The sequence below is a fragment of the Lampetra fluviatilis genome, chromosome 38 (assembly GCF_964198595.1).
Source record: "Lampetra fluviatilis chromosome 38, kcLamFluv1.1, whole genome shotgun sequence".
NCBI lineage: Eukaryota > Metazoa > Chordata > Hyperoartia > Petromyzontiformes > Petromyzontidae > Lampetra > Lampetra fluviatilis.
Window position 1 is genome coordinate 7,579,215 of NC_136312.1, and position 14,148 is coordinate 7,593,362.

General features: G+C 48.2%; 3 protein-coding genes across 4 annotated transcripts in view; all 3 read left to right on the forward strand.

Annotated features, from left to right (window-relative positions):
- Window positions 1-1,203: 1,203 nt before the first annotated feature.
- LOC144945688 (uncharacterized) lies at window positions 1,204-3,048 on the forward strand. Its single transcript, XM_078874256.1, has 3 exons — window positions 1,204-1,398; window positions 2,705-3,001; window positions 3,034-3,048. The coding sequence occupies exons 1-3, from the start codon at window positions 1,204-1,206 to the stop codon at window positions 3,046-3,048; spliced, it is 507 nt and encodes a 168-aa protein (XP_078730382.1).
- Window positions 2,967-4,658, forward strand: LOC144945725 (uncharacterized). The gene is made up of 2 exons (XM_078874295.1): window positions 2,967-3,937; window positions 4,295-4,658. The coding sequence occupies exons 1-2, from the start codon at window positions 3,110-3,112 to the stop codon at window positions 4,337-4,339; spliced, it is 873 nt and encodes a 290-aa protein (XP_078730421.1). The 5' UTR covers window positions 2,967-3,109; the 3' UTR covers window positions 4,340-4,658.
- Window positions 4,659-8,861: 4,203 nt separating this feature from the next.
- LOC144945603 (sushi, von Willebrand factor type A, EGF and pentraxin domain-containing protein 1-like) overlaps window positions 8,862-14,148 on the forward strand; it is a 30,749-nt gene continuing 25,462 nt past the window's right edge. Inside the window, exons 1-5 of one of the 2 annotated variants that reach the window (XM_078874109.1) lie at window positions 8,862-8,903; window positions 10,145-10,263; window positions 10,345-10,407; window positions 12,113-12,172; window positions 13,469-13,654. In XM_078874109.1, coding sequence (XP_078730235.1) covers window positions 10,152-10,263; window positions 10,345-10,407; window positions 12,113-12,172; window positions 13,469-13,654 — 421 coding nt within the window. In that variant the 5' untranslated portion in view covers window positions 8,862-8,903; window positions 10,145-10,151. The remainder of the gene's footprint in view (window positions 8,904-10,144; window positions 10,264-10,344; window positions 10,408-12,112; window positions 12,173-13,468; window positions 13,655-14,148) is intronic. The other variant, XM_078874110.1, reaches the window with a different exon arrangement.

Sequence of the window (14,148 nt, forward strand, 5' to 3'; positions counted from 1 at the left end):
AGGCACTTGTCCACAACCACCACTCTAGCGTTTCTGCGAGGTTGTGAAAGTTGAACCCTGTAAATCCACTACTGGACTAGGACTTCGTGCACGCCGTGTTGGGCGAGGGGTGAGGGCGAATTTCTTGACTGTACCTCGCCACGCTGATCCGTGCGACTTAGCGAAAGCAATCTGAGGACCGACTACGGGATGCGAGGCCGGGAATCTGACTCGCGGGTTCGAGGAGCAGTGTGCTAACCGCTGCGCCACCGCTCTACCACCTCGGATCGTCTTGTGACGTTCCTTTTTTAAAAGCGCAAATGCAACCGAAACAATGTTGGAAGTGGCTCGCAGCAAGCATAGGAGTACAGCACAACTATTTCTGCGTTTAAACTGGCCGCGGGCTGTCCGACCACGGGTACAAATGAGTCTTTGGTAATTGTATCGGGCGAAATCTCATGGAATGCACCCGATATAGCCAGAAATGTGAGGCTTGGCCGTTTGAAATTTGACAAGTTGCTCGGACGGTAACCTTGCCTTTCAAAGGCGGTAGAGGGCAGTGCAACCTAATCCATTGTTCCGTATACCACCTTTACCAACTCACACTGGCTCGTGCGGTGAAGTATTAGCCACTGCTGGATGAATACGGAACCGCTTTGTGCGGCGCGAACTGAGCCCTAACGTCCCATTTTAAGTTTTACCAGGTTTAAACCGAGGACCTTTTATATGGTGCACCTTTTGACATAAAGTGCACATCTTTGCTCGTGGTAATGCGGGCAACTCGAGGCGATTTGCTGCTCATTAGCTTGGATGTTGTGCGCGTATCCTGTTTACAGCACCTGAGCCAGTGGTGGAAATTCCACACACCTATGACGGGTTCGAATCTTGCCTTGAAGACCACTTGCTTTTAAACGTTATTTTACCAGGTAAAGCCCACTGCGCTATAGCTCTTCAGAAGCGACCTAGCCACAAATGATAGTTCAACGAAGTGGCTTGCGTGGAAATTTATCGCAGCCAAATACTCTAAACGCACGTTTTATCGCCCCTGGAGAGGCGATGGGCTGCGTAGACCCTCAACCAAGGATTTGAGCCTGTTAGTGCTTGCGCGTATAAAGGACCGTAAATGGGTCCAAAGTTAAATCTGCTCGATCGTGCTTAACCAGTTGACGGCTCTACTCTCCTCTGGTGTCCTTTTTGTTTCGTTGTGCGCATGGGCGAGAGGCCATGGAGGGGGTACTCCGCTCGCCCTACGCGCTCCCCCGGACCCCCGTGCGCTACGCGGGGATCCCTCCGAGACCCCCGCAGCTGCTCCCGCCGTCCCCGCACTGGGACGCGCGCTGCGTGGCTGTGGACATGCAGCGCACCGGCGACTACATCGAGAACTTCACACGCGCGCACTTCCGCGCGCTCATCGCACAGGTTCTGCCGCGCGCTCTCTCGCGCTCTCGCTCTCTCTCTCTCGCGTTCCGCGTTCAGTTTTGCTGGAGGGTTCGGTTTGTCTTTGCTGCGTTGTAAGAAAGCGCGAGGCCAGGTTACAGCGCATTTGCTATGCATGGCTTCACTCAGCCGGGCATCAAAGTTCGCGAAAAAGCGATCCCAACACGACCGCAGCATTTTAAGAGGTGGGGGCGGGAGGGGTGAGATGGGGGGGGTAAGATTGGGCGGGAGAAAAATATTGGATGAGGGTCGGTGAAATATTGGGGGGGGGGGGGGTGTTGAAAGTTGCCCGCTGCCCCAGCCAGGTGGAGACATCGCAGAGCGGGGGGGGGAGGTTAACTTTTATGGAGGTGGGGTGGTTTCACCCACTTTGCTGGAATTCTTGATCATTGGTCAAGGGTGGGCGAGCTGGGCGACTGCCCCAGCGGGACGGGAGGGGGCAGGGGGGGCGGACGCTGCACCACCCCCCCCCCCCCCAAATGTGGAGCCGAATCGTTGGAAACTCATGCAGGGCTCTAATGTGCTAATGGTTCGCAAATTAATCCATCGCGCGGTACTGCGCATCGCCACTGCCCTCCCTAATTGAGTGCATCCTCGAGGCATTGGAACAAATTAGTTTTTTTAATTGCATTTAGTCCAATGTTTGAATCGCTACAAAACGACATCGTGGTTAAAATATCTAATGTGATGGATGTTTATGCCTAAAAATGTAATTTGACTTCAGTCAAAAAAAAAAACCTAATTGTGCAATGTGATCCAAGGCATACACAATGTGGCAGACCATAACTAGTAAGACCCTCCTGCAGACATGGGTGGGCATCTCCCAAGGGTGGGTGAACTCGGCATTTCCTGGGCAGTTGAACCCGACCCAACTAGACATCCGAGGCAGGTCCGACCCTGGCATCTCCTGTGGGAAGAATAACTAAAAAAGCCCAGGCTGAAGTGTGGCCGTCTTCTTGGTTCTTTCGGTAAAGTCACGTAGAATGGAAATAACAAAATGATAAAAATAAAACATAATAAAATAATTCTCACGACGTTTCGGCCACAACACAAGCAGCCGTCCTCGGGTGAAGACCAGGTCTGTCGGAGACAGCGTCTGAAATACCTGGTCTTCACCTGAGGACGGCTGCTTGCGTTGTGGCCGAAACGTCGTGAGAATTATTTTATTATGTTTTATTTTTATTATTTCCATTCTACGTGACTTTACCGAAATAACCAAGAAGATGAATCCCTGCAGTCACGAAAGCTTTAAATCGAAATGTGGCCGTCTTGTTTTGGGGGGGTGCAGGTGAACCCGGCGTTGAAACCGCGCATCGTCAAGGCCGGGACTCGCGACGCCGCAGTGCAGGCGACGCCTCGCCGCGAGGTGTCCGTGCAGTGCTCTCTGGGTGCCCGCACCATCGCAGCGCCCGCCGCTGCCGCAACTGGCACCACGCAGCGCTCGCGCAACGTCGCCGACGCCAGCAACAACTGCAGCGGCACGAGTGCCGGGTCCGCTCTCCTCCTCCAGTCGTCGACGTCGTCGAAGCTCAACCGCGTGTCTGGCCGCCTGCCTCGATCGCGGGGGCTGTCCCTGTACTCGCCGGTATCGTTCGGGTGGCCCCGCATTCCGGAAAGGATCGTGGAGACTGATAGGAGCCACAACGTACAGAGTGGTATTGGGTCCCGTGCCCCGAATCGAACCTTTAAGCACATGCCGGAGAAGATCGTCGAGGTGGTTGAGACCCCCGTGTCGGAAGATGTGCCTGAGGCTCCCGCTGCAGAGAAACCTGCCTGTGAATCCCCTGCTCCGGCTGAGGTTCCTGAAGCACAAGAGGCCACCGAAATTGCCCCGTGCAGCCTTCACACGTTGGGTTGGACGGGCAGCATGTCCGAGTCCAGAGATGCCGAGGCTGCATCTGCACCTGCGTCCAATTGGCCTTTTGGAGAGGGTGGCCTTGGGGGACTGTGGGACCCCAGCACGGCCAAGGAGCAGCGCAGGGCTGGGGCTCGTGGGGTTCGAGGGGCCCATGGTGTGGAGAAGAGAGGCGCTCCTCCCGAAGGGAAGATTGAAGCCACGGCAGAGGGATGTTTAGAAAAAGAAATCGACGTGACTGCGGACGAGCGTGGCTCTTGTCCAGGACAGGGAGTCGAAGTCCTGGGTGCCGCCGCCAGGTCTAGGGGGTGTCCCGCTCAGGACGTGTTTGTGGTGCGCATGATGAACACGTGTGGCGAGCCCTGCAGTGAGATTTATGCGGGGGCACTCCCTGCCGAAGCTAAGCAGGAGCGCGAGCCACCCCCTCTTGTGGATCTATGCCCGGGTGACTACATGAACCCTCCCTGCATGACGCTGTTCACAAATGATGATGATGACGACGATTCCGTGATGGCGTTGCTGGATGAAGGTGCAAGCCTGGAGACTGAGGTGTCCACCTGCGTGGGTGTGGAGCCTCCGCTCGACATGGATCCTCAAGGGAATGCAATGGAGCAGTCTCTGGCATCTGGATGTGCGGATGATGGGAGCAACGACAGCCCTGTGGAGGTAAGCGGTGCAGACTCGATCGTGCGCCGTGAACGCACTCTAATTGTTTGCCGCTAATCCTCCAGCAATGAATCGAAAAGGGGAGGGGGTGCAAATGTGCCGGGCCTTGGAAGGCAGTTGAAGTGTTTTTTTAACTACTGAAAGGCTTTTGCTTCTCAAATTCTGGTAAATTTGTAACACTATGCCAAAAACGCCACTCACACCTTTACCCCCGTACAATTTTTATCTAAATTTGTGAGCGAGAGGGTTTGACCAACGTATCATTAACATTTTCCACCCTAGGTGTTGCCAACATGAACTAATGTTTGGAACAATTGCTCAAGGACTCGATGCATTTATTTGTGTGCACGTATGCAGGATGCCATAACGGAGTTTGGGCAATTCCCAGATGCCTCTTTGTGAGGTCGCAAGGTGATATCGAGGACTGCAGACCCACAGTGGTCCCAACACAGAGTGCTTGTCAACATCACTTCATCACACCTCCCCCTAATTCTTGACTACAGATCTTGCGAGTCAGTTTTTTTTGGTCTCTGCCTGATTCTCATTAATTTCTGGCTTGTAGCTTTATCCATGCCGGTGACCCTAATGGACAGCATTTGCGATTGAGCCGGTTTTATTTAACAAATGTGTAATTATGATTTATGTTACTTAAAGACTAAACTTAAAGTTGACCATTGTATGCCCAATGTCTTAAAATCTTTAATGACGAAAAATGCCCATAACCTGCATTTAACTTACAACTTGCGGCTAATGGTTACAGACAACCTTGCAAAAGATGATCCCAGTTTGGACATCTGCCTGGTTAAAAGCTGAACGCTGCAAAGTGGACACCTACTGACTGAACAGCCCTTTGGTCAAGCGGGTCCGGTCCTCTCAATAAACAGTGACTGGCATCTAGCAGCTGCAAGTAGATCTCCTTGAACTAAACCCACTTCAGTCCAACACTTGCATCACTCACATTTGAAGCAGTTGCCGTTTCCCCCCCCCTTATTTGGTACATGCACATGGCACGTTGTGTATGCATGGTGTCCCGTTTGCGGTCCCGAACCTTGATGCCGTCAGCTGTGCCCACGTTTTCGTGTTGGCATAACCTTTCGTGGCTCCTGAAATAAAGTGTGTTGCATTACAGGCCAGACTTTCAATTTTCGGTTTTTGTCAGCCTTTCATTTGTGGTAATGTTTGCTCACCCCCCCCCTCCCTCGACCCTGGAATCTTTATTATTTTTGTGGCTCGAACGGTTTCAGAATCTGAATATTTAGTTAGACTGGAGGAATCCTGTTGTCCAGAAACTATATTTTTAAACTTTAAATGTTACAGGTAAGGGGGCCCCCTGAGCTATGTAGCTCCTTTATAGAAGCCTGGCAACAAATGTTGGTAACGAAAATAGACTTTTGGAAATGTAGAGCAGCCCAAATACTCGACGCATGTCAATTCTTATAAAATGTGGAAGGGAGGGGGGGAAACCCTGGCGGACCTGGAGAAAATCAATGCGGCCCACGGCAAGAGGGGCCATGCAAACTCAATATACAGGCGGTCCAGTGTTGACGCAGAACCCAGAGCATCCTCCTTACCAGGGTGCGAGGTAGTGCATCTCGCCACTTTGGCACCCCCGTAATGGCATGTTCAAACCAAACGAGCGGGACATCTGGAGGGTGTTTGGCCAACACCGATGCTGGCCAGGTGTCCAAAGAGCGGCAGCAGCACTGCGGGTATACCATGTGCTCCTCGCTGGAGGTGGATGGTGGTTGGGAGGGAGGTACTTGGACAGCATTGTTTCAAATCTAATGGTTTTTGGGTCGAGTGCGTCAGTGTCAACCTGCCACAACCCACCAGCCAATCAGGTTTGTCACGTGACCAAAACATGCCGATTGGTTGCGAGTTCAGGCCACCGGTGTGTTGGCGAGAATCCACATTTACAATTTTAGTCCGACGTTTTGCTGTTATTGGGCGATTTGCCAGAATTGTTTACGTGACGAACCTTGGTTGTATGTCGGCTGGTTTAACAACGCATTCTTGTACGATCCAACCCATACAACGCAGGCATGGCATTGGTCGCAAAAGCCCAAGTGTCAAATTGGTTCAACTCGCACCAGGAAATCGCACGGTGACCTCGCCGTGTCGAGATGTTATCTCCCTCGCCTGATATGCAGGAGCTCATGGGTTTGATCTTGACTGGCGCCTGCTGTGTATTTGGAGCTTGCATAGCTCTTCTCCGTGGTCGTGTGGCTTTTTCTCTGGGTCCTCCGGTGTCTTTCCCCCCCGCCGCATTTTGAAAGCGATGTGCTTTTAGAGTTTGCTATTAATGTACACACGATGCATCGCGTTGAGGTATTTGTGGCCAGGTCGCTGATGAAAGAGCTACATGGATCAATGGTCCTTGTCCGGTAAAAATCAAATAGTTTAGTTTAAAGTCCAGTGTGTGGTAACCATTTCCAAGACAGAATCAAAGGTTATGATCTACATTTTTGGAACCGTTGGGCTATGACGCATCAACACTGCCTAATTTTAAAATTGTAAAACCCATGCCACAAACGTGCCTGGATCTGTGGTATTAATATTTTAGATTATATTCTAGTCCGTTATGCATTCTGAGAACGAAAGCTTCGTGAACCACAGCAATCCATCTCCCCTCCCACACAAAGGAAGATTGACACGGCACTTCTGCGTGATCTGACCGCATTGGGTCAACGCAAATAAAAACAAGCAGAACTTCATCGCCTCCACATTCCATCTATTACTTTGCATTGAACAGGAACACGCAAGTTAGACGGTGCTTTAATTACGGACATCAAGCAACATTTTTCGTCCGTACGCCCTACTGCCGATGACCCAGTCGGTTTAAACCAGTACGGTTTGCTTACAAACAACACTGCTGCTTCATAACCTTGCTTGGAAAAGCTAAAATAGGCTGCTGGACTAAACCCGTTTCCATTTTTACGTGGAGAGACGGAACGGAGTTCTGATTTAGCACGGTTGGCTATGTACGGTGCAAAAAAGATGCATAGTTGCTCAAATTTGACTTAACTTTCGTGACTGCAGGAATTCATATTATATGGTTCTTTCGGTAAAGTCGTGTAGATAGAAAAAATAACACTTAAATAATGAAAATGAAAATAAAGTGACTAAAAAAATTAGAAAAAATATCACGTTTCGATCTCAACACAAGCAATCGTCATCGGTAAAAGGGGATCGCAACACAAGCGGTCGTCTTTTCCTGAAGACGACCGCTTGTGTTGCGATCGAAGCGTGATATTTTTTCGTATTTTTTATTAACTTTTTTCTACGTGGCTTTACCGAAAGAACCATATAATATGCATAGTTGCTCTCTCACATTGGCTGAGCACCTCCAATTATCTAGAATCGATGATACCTGGCTTTTATCTAGCACCATTTGCAGACAACCCTAAAGCGCATCTACACAAACTATTCCATACGTGGATATTTGGTTCTTTCGGTAAAGTCACGCGGGTAGCGGCAGTTCCACTGCTGGATTATTTTTTCTGCCTGAGGACGACCGCTTGTGTTGCGATCGAAACGTCGTGATCTATTATTTATTTTATTTTTCTACCCACGTGATTTTACCGAAAGAACCAAAGAGTATGGATTCCTGCAGTCACGAAAGCTTCAAATCAAGATGGATACTTGATGTTGCACAAATAGAAAATCAACTCGGGCAGTGTGGTTACCCAGGACCGGTACGATGGAATTCAATGTCCGATTCACAAATACGAGGGGGGATGCGTCATGGTGATATGCCGGCTGCTTCTGATGCAAGGATCTGCCTCGTCACATCGATATTAAATTATTGTTGCTCTGCACAACAGCCATTTAAAGGAGATTGGCTCTCGTTTGCAGGTTTTCGGTGCAGCGTGCCATGTTTGACGGTGGGTTAATGATTATTTTACTGAAGGCAACTTTTTTGAGGTTCTTTTCGTGTAAGCCGAGAGTGCTGGGAAATGACCACTGCTCGATCCACAATTTGTGTGCTCAGCGCGTTTTGTGTTTGTGCAGAGCGGGTTTGTTTAGAAGGCAAGCTGCATGGAATGTGAATGTTCAAATAATGCTCGGCATTCGTTCAAAATAAGCAAGAGGCCTTTGGGAATTTGAGCTCTCGCTCATGGTAGGGGTGAAGTGGAAATGGTTTTCACGAACTCTTCATACCTTATCAGCAGAACCCTGTGGCATATTTTTTTTGGCAGCAGGGGGGTAATGGGGACAATGGCCCCCCAGGGAGGTTGTTTTTTTTCAACGATCCACCTTTGGCATAGCCTGATGCGAGAACGTATCTTCAGGCGCGTGCGTTCTGCAGCGTTTCAAATGTCTCCTTGAAAAATCCCCAAAGCGAGAATTCTCTCGAATTTATTTCCACAATTTTTGTGTATCGGTATTTTGCACTCGTACACACCCTGTTGTATTCAACATATATTTTTGTTCAGACGGTTCCAAGTTGTTATTATGATTACTTAAGTGGGGTTTCCCTTTATATCGTGAAGCTACCACGGTTGTCACACGACTTACAAACGACCTCCCGACACATCGGTACATCTCCACCCCCACCGCCAGTGTGTCTGTCCATGCACACAGCTGGACAAATTGGTATGCCACAGTCGGCTCGGCGGGTGGGGCAAAATGTGGGTACTCGCCCTTCTGGCTAACGTGGCACAGAAGGCCAACATATCTTCCAAGAGAGGTTCTCTCGAGCTCCCTCTACTAGCGTAAGCAAGCGTTGTCAGTTGCTGGGATTCAACTCTGCCTTGTATCTATCCTGCAAATGGATAAAACAAACCAAATCATTCGCTAGAAAGGAGATGTATATCTAGTCTACTTGTTTACACGTAGTGCATCGCCCTGTGTGGAGCAGGCGGAAGGGGAGTGGTCGTGGTGGTGTGGGGAGCTGGCTTATAAGGCGTGTGCATGTTGTGACTGCTGGCGTACGAGGCTGGCATACATCCGCGACATAACGCTGGTAAGATCCCACGCGGCCCCTCGCGATACAGCGCACGAAATATCAACACGTTCCAGTCAATATACATTATAGGCGACGTTTTGGGCAATGCCCCTTAATGTAAGATGCGCCACGGTGGCGAGATATTAACTACTGCGCCTGGTATACACGAGAGCCTGGGTTCGATCCCGACTCGGACGCATGCCGTATATTTGGAGTTTGCGTGTTCTCCCCGTGGTGGCGTGGATTTTTCTCCGGGTCCTCCGTTTTTTCTCCCTCCATATTTAGAAACATGCGTTTAAAATATTTGGCTGCTATACATTTCCAAGTACTAAGCCACTTCGTTGAGCTATAATTTTTGGCCAGGTCGCTTATTAAAAATAAAGCTTTGTAGCTCGGTGTTCCTTACCTAACAAAATAAATGTAGTTTAACAATTTTCGGTACAGCTGATGGCAAATAACATTGAAAACATTAACTTCGATCAATAGTAGTACTCCATGTCTCGAGTACATCACAGGGTGAATCCGGGTGGCTGTTGGTCACGGCTTACCGGTGAGATCCACCAGCATGCATCAGAATGCATCCCAAGTGCTCGGCTGATTCATAGGCTGCTGCTGAACTACTACACCCCCCTACCTCAACCACGCCTGTATACTAGGCGAGGTCGTTAACATCTCGCTACCGTGGCGGACAGCCCCTGGGGAGCCAGGGCATCCAAAGGCAATAGTGGTGGAGCCATGCCTAGGACTGAAGGGACATTTACGGACATCTGGGGAGGAACCAGGCGCCCGTAGTACCAAATGTCTTAGGCACATAAAGGCATTCCCATGCAAAATAACACACCACAACAATTACGTGCATGCACTCTCACACATGCACGCAAATACATGTGTGCAAAAATCACACAGCCCGAAGGGTGCACGAGTTCAGCTTGCTAGAGTTGACATGGCAAAGGGGCATAAGTGACAGGAGATGGAGAGATACAAATACTAGAAGTCATAGTTTGATGCGTCATTGCAAGGAATGGAATATAAGCTGCCATGGTCATAGAGTATTGGAAAAAAAACACTGCCTACTACATTTCCCCCATGTGTGCCATGAAGAAGGGCGAGTGGTCGAAACATTGCACATTATATATTTTGTATCCTTTTTAAGGCTACACGGTGTTATTGATGAACGAGTTTTTTTTTGCTTGTTATTTATACCTGAATGGGGCCATTTGTACGTGCATATGCGCAAGCGTGTTTGATTTCTTGTGCAGATAATCAATGGGTCACCACCGCGATGGAGGCTGGATACATGCAGCAGCATCTGCCCGTGTCGTGCAGGCCCTGGGCTTGTGCCTGCTGGCAACACTCGCATCGTCTGCCACATTACCAGGTGCGTTAGTGTCCAAGCGGCAGAAGAGGGTGGTCTGGTTTTGAACCCAACCCAGAGTTTATTTGTTGTTCTCATCCTCAGACACTGATCTCAGTCACTTGAATGAAGAATTTCACACACGTGGAGGATCTACACAAATTTCAGGTGAACAGGGTGACGGATGTGTAAAATCTGTGTAAATATGTTGGGGGTTTTTTTCTCTTGCTAGTTTGCACATTCCTTTTCCTGAAAAGTCCTGCAACTGCCGGCTGTGGTCGTCCTTGTCATGGAGCTACTTAGCTCAATGACACTTACCAGCTACAATGAAGTCTATTTTAATTATCGTGTGAAATGTTTTTTTCTCATCAATCATTCATTAAAATAATTTTTGTTGCTGTTATTGTCTTTGGATACATGTGTAGTGGCATAGAATAAGTAATGTAGCAGCATAGCGCTGGCTGCTGGCGGGAAAGGGGATCTGCGGCTTACAGCAGCCCTGGCGTCAGCAGGCCACGTGATAGACCAGAGGGGGATCTAGGGGGAATGTCACAGAAGGGGCACACCAAGAACCCACTGGTGGGTTTCTGGAAGGGGGGGCGTGGCCGGGGGCGGAGCTAGGCCACGCTGACAGTATAAGAGGGGCCCCTGTAGGGGACCTCGGGGCTGTTGTATGGAGTGGGAACCCCGTTGTGCTGCTGAAGCCCGTCGTTGCCGTCACCATTCTTCTCTTAGTCGCCGCAGTCATCGTCGCTTGATATTGCGCTGTTATACAGTTGTTGGCTGTATCGGTCAGCGCCATCGGTGTTAGACGGCTCGTGTTGTGTATAGGCTAGGGTGTGTGTAGCCTAGGCGACTGTAGGGTGTGTGAAGGGAAATTATGAGTATAATAAAATAAGTGCCTCCAAGAATTAATGCTTCTGAGTTGAACCACTACACATGTATTTGATATTGTACAAACGCACGTGTAGATTACTGTGCATGTGTCGCACAAGTTCCATTCCTGCTCACGACCAACACCAGTGACGATTATCTGAACCAGTCCTGGTGCGGTGTGTAAACATCGCCACTGGGGAGACAATAGCGGGTGGGCGTGGTGCTGGCCACCCACCCCATCTTCTGCCGTACCAGCCTTCATAGGTGCTCACTAACATTACTTGCCCCAAAAGTCTGTGTTGCCTGACTCCCTGGACATGCTTGCAAATAAAATTTTCCATCTGAAAGGATTATGCAGATAAAATATTTTAATGAATAATATTATTCTATTCAATAAATATCAATAAAAAATATAATTTACAGCGTTTTCAAATCGACTTAAGGATAAACGCCTCCCCACACCGTGCAAAACATGGGGATTGTTTAACTTTTGTTAATTATGACTGCAAGTGTGGTTTGGTAAAAAGGCATGCCAGGTTCAGATATGACTGGTCACTGATGTCAGCCACGGTTAAGAATTGAACTTGAATCACCGGGTTTATAGTGTGGTGTTTGAACTACTGCGTAATGTTTCTAATTTTTCGCTGGTTCTCGAATCCAAAATTTCCTTTCTGTGTGCATTTTGTGGTGGGTTGACAGAGGTGGGTACAGTTAAGAAACTTTCCCAATATCCCCATAGCTCAAATCCAACTGGCGACCTCTGTATTGCAAGACCATCGTGCTAACCATTACACCACGACAGCATCGCCCAGCATATGCTACAACAGTGTCATTTATCACAGTTTACCACAACTCAAATCTGAATTTTCGCCACCCCAGACACGTGGGTGTTTGGCGCTTACGTTCGAGCGGCAGAACGAGTCTGCTCTTGAATTCAACATGACAAAGGTTTGTTTGTTTTCATCCTCAGAAACTAACCTCACTCGTGTGATTATAGAATTCGACGCGAAAGGAGAACAGGAGCAAATCACACTTGAGCCTGGCGACACCAAGAGAAGTGAGTTCATGTTGTGCGAATGTTTTTGCTTGACCGTTCAAATTGGATATCAATTGGTGTGTTTGATTCAGATATACGTGCACAAATGTAATTAATGTTCATTAATAAGGAATGAGGATTTTGCATTGAGTGCTTAAATGCCCCACTATCTCAAAGCACCTTCCATTTACATCTCATCTCGATCATTCCAATTCCCAACCGTTTTTATCTTTTATTAGACGAGGGGGGGACCCCCTTATGACAGCTCTCCCTGTGCAGCACAAATGGGCACAGCACGGACCTGCAACTGGGCGTTAGTCTGTCAGTAGGGGGCGATGTTACAATTGTTTGTTTGAATGTAGCAATTTTAAGGGTGTCTATTAAATTTGGCAAATTTCGATAGCATAAGATGATTATGGATAGGCATACCTTTACACTCGAGTGGTCGCGCCTTACGCTGACAGTGCCTACTCTGAGCCTACCTCGTAGCGTTCGGCAAAATATCGAGTGAGCAATTAAGCCCCGAGTAGAATGAATGCCACTAAATAGTTGGCATAACTGCAAATTCGACAGCCACTGGGGACTTTAGGGCTGGGAGTTTATGCTTCCTTATGAACCCAACTCGGCGCTGGACAACGGAGTTGAATACAGTTCCCGTAATAGGGTTGTACAGGTAGTCATCTGCTTACGATGGAGATGCGTTCCGACGACCCCATCGTAAGTCGAAAATATCGTAAGTCCAAGATGGTCTCGCCTACCCAGGAGTCTTAAAGAATGGTGATAATTTAGCAAAACAGAGACATTTAAAGTACCGTACTGTATAAACTATATACTGTATGTATTTATTAATTACAATACTGTATTGCACAGTAAAATGTAAAGTTAAAAAACCAAAGTAAATTCTTAGCCTACCTATATGAACTGCAATTTAATATAACGTTTTTTCAGGAAACAATCCTATCTGCTATAAAAAAAAAAACTGTTAACATGCATTGAATGTATCGTATCGTGGTAACCTTAAAATGAAATCGCTAAAGCTACGTATCATAAATGCATTTAACGTATCGTAACGTATCATATTGTACTGTAATCACCAACATTCTGTCCGTCGTCTGCATACTTGAACGATGTTAGGTTGTTGATGGCAATTTTGTCGTATCACTATCGCCATCGTAAGATCGAAATATCGTAAGTCGGACCATCGTAACTCGGGGACTACCTGTACTTTGCAACGTCTCTCCAAACAGTTTTCGGTCGGAGCGTCGTTTTCTCCACAAAGGTCACGAAACAAAAAACCCTTTTTTTCATTTCGTACAGAAGGATGTGGGAGACCACAAAAAGTGGCCTTCGCCAGCCTGAGCCCACAGTTCATCTGGAGGCAGTGGTTCTCCCTGCGGGAGCTCGCAAGCTACCACTGTAACATTGGCTACACCGTGAGCGGCTCCTCCTACAGCATCCGGTGTATCGAGGGCGGCTGGACAAAGCACAAATTCTCCTGCGAGTGTGAGTGTCGGGTCTGGGCACCCAAACAAGAGCCTCACAATCTTACCTGCTGCCAACGACAACAACAACACCAGGCCTTTTGTGACGATCATTTTTCCCATGCAGAGATTCACAAAAAAACAGTTGTGAACATTTCGCATTTCTCTATTTGGGCTGAGTGTGTTCACAGAGCAACCACTGTCGAAATCCCCACAAAGCTATGCTCCAGAGTGATGATGGGCTGAGTTGACCCCTCAGCCAGGATTTGCGGCTCACTTTGCCGCTGAGCCGTAAGACATTTTGTGAAAGAAATAGCACAACTAGGATGAACTTTAAAAAATAGAGCATTTAAAAAACCACAACTTGAACAGAGCTAACAGAACAAAATAATGATCTCCCATCATCTATCCTACGTGATAACGGTTTACAAGTAGGGTTGCCACGATATTATTCGTAATATGATAAAAATTTCACAATGTGTGTTGTGGCTGCATGACAAAACGAGCGCCTTGAAC

What these genes read in the sequence shown, in the direction of transcription:
- LOC144945688 (XM_078874256.1), top strand. Translation starts at nt 1,204, where the DNA reads ATGGAGGGGGTACTCCGCTCGCCCTACGCGCTCCCCCGGACCCCCGTG. An exon ending in TCCGCGCGCTCATCGCACAG is followed by an intron (nt 1,399 to 2,704) that starts GTTCTGCCGCGC and finishes GGGGGGGTGCAG; the next exon opens with GTGAACCCGGCGTTGAAACC.
- LOC144945725 (XM_078874295.1), top strand. Translation starts at nt 3,110, where the DNA reads ATGCCGGAGAAGATCGTCGAGGTGGTTGAGACCCCCGTGTCGGAAGAT. An exon ending in GCAACGACAGCCCTGTGGAG is followed by an intron (nt 3,938 to 4,294) that starts GTAAGCGGTGCA and finishes GCACGTATGCAG; the next exon opens with GATGCCATAACGGAGTTTGG.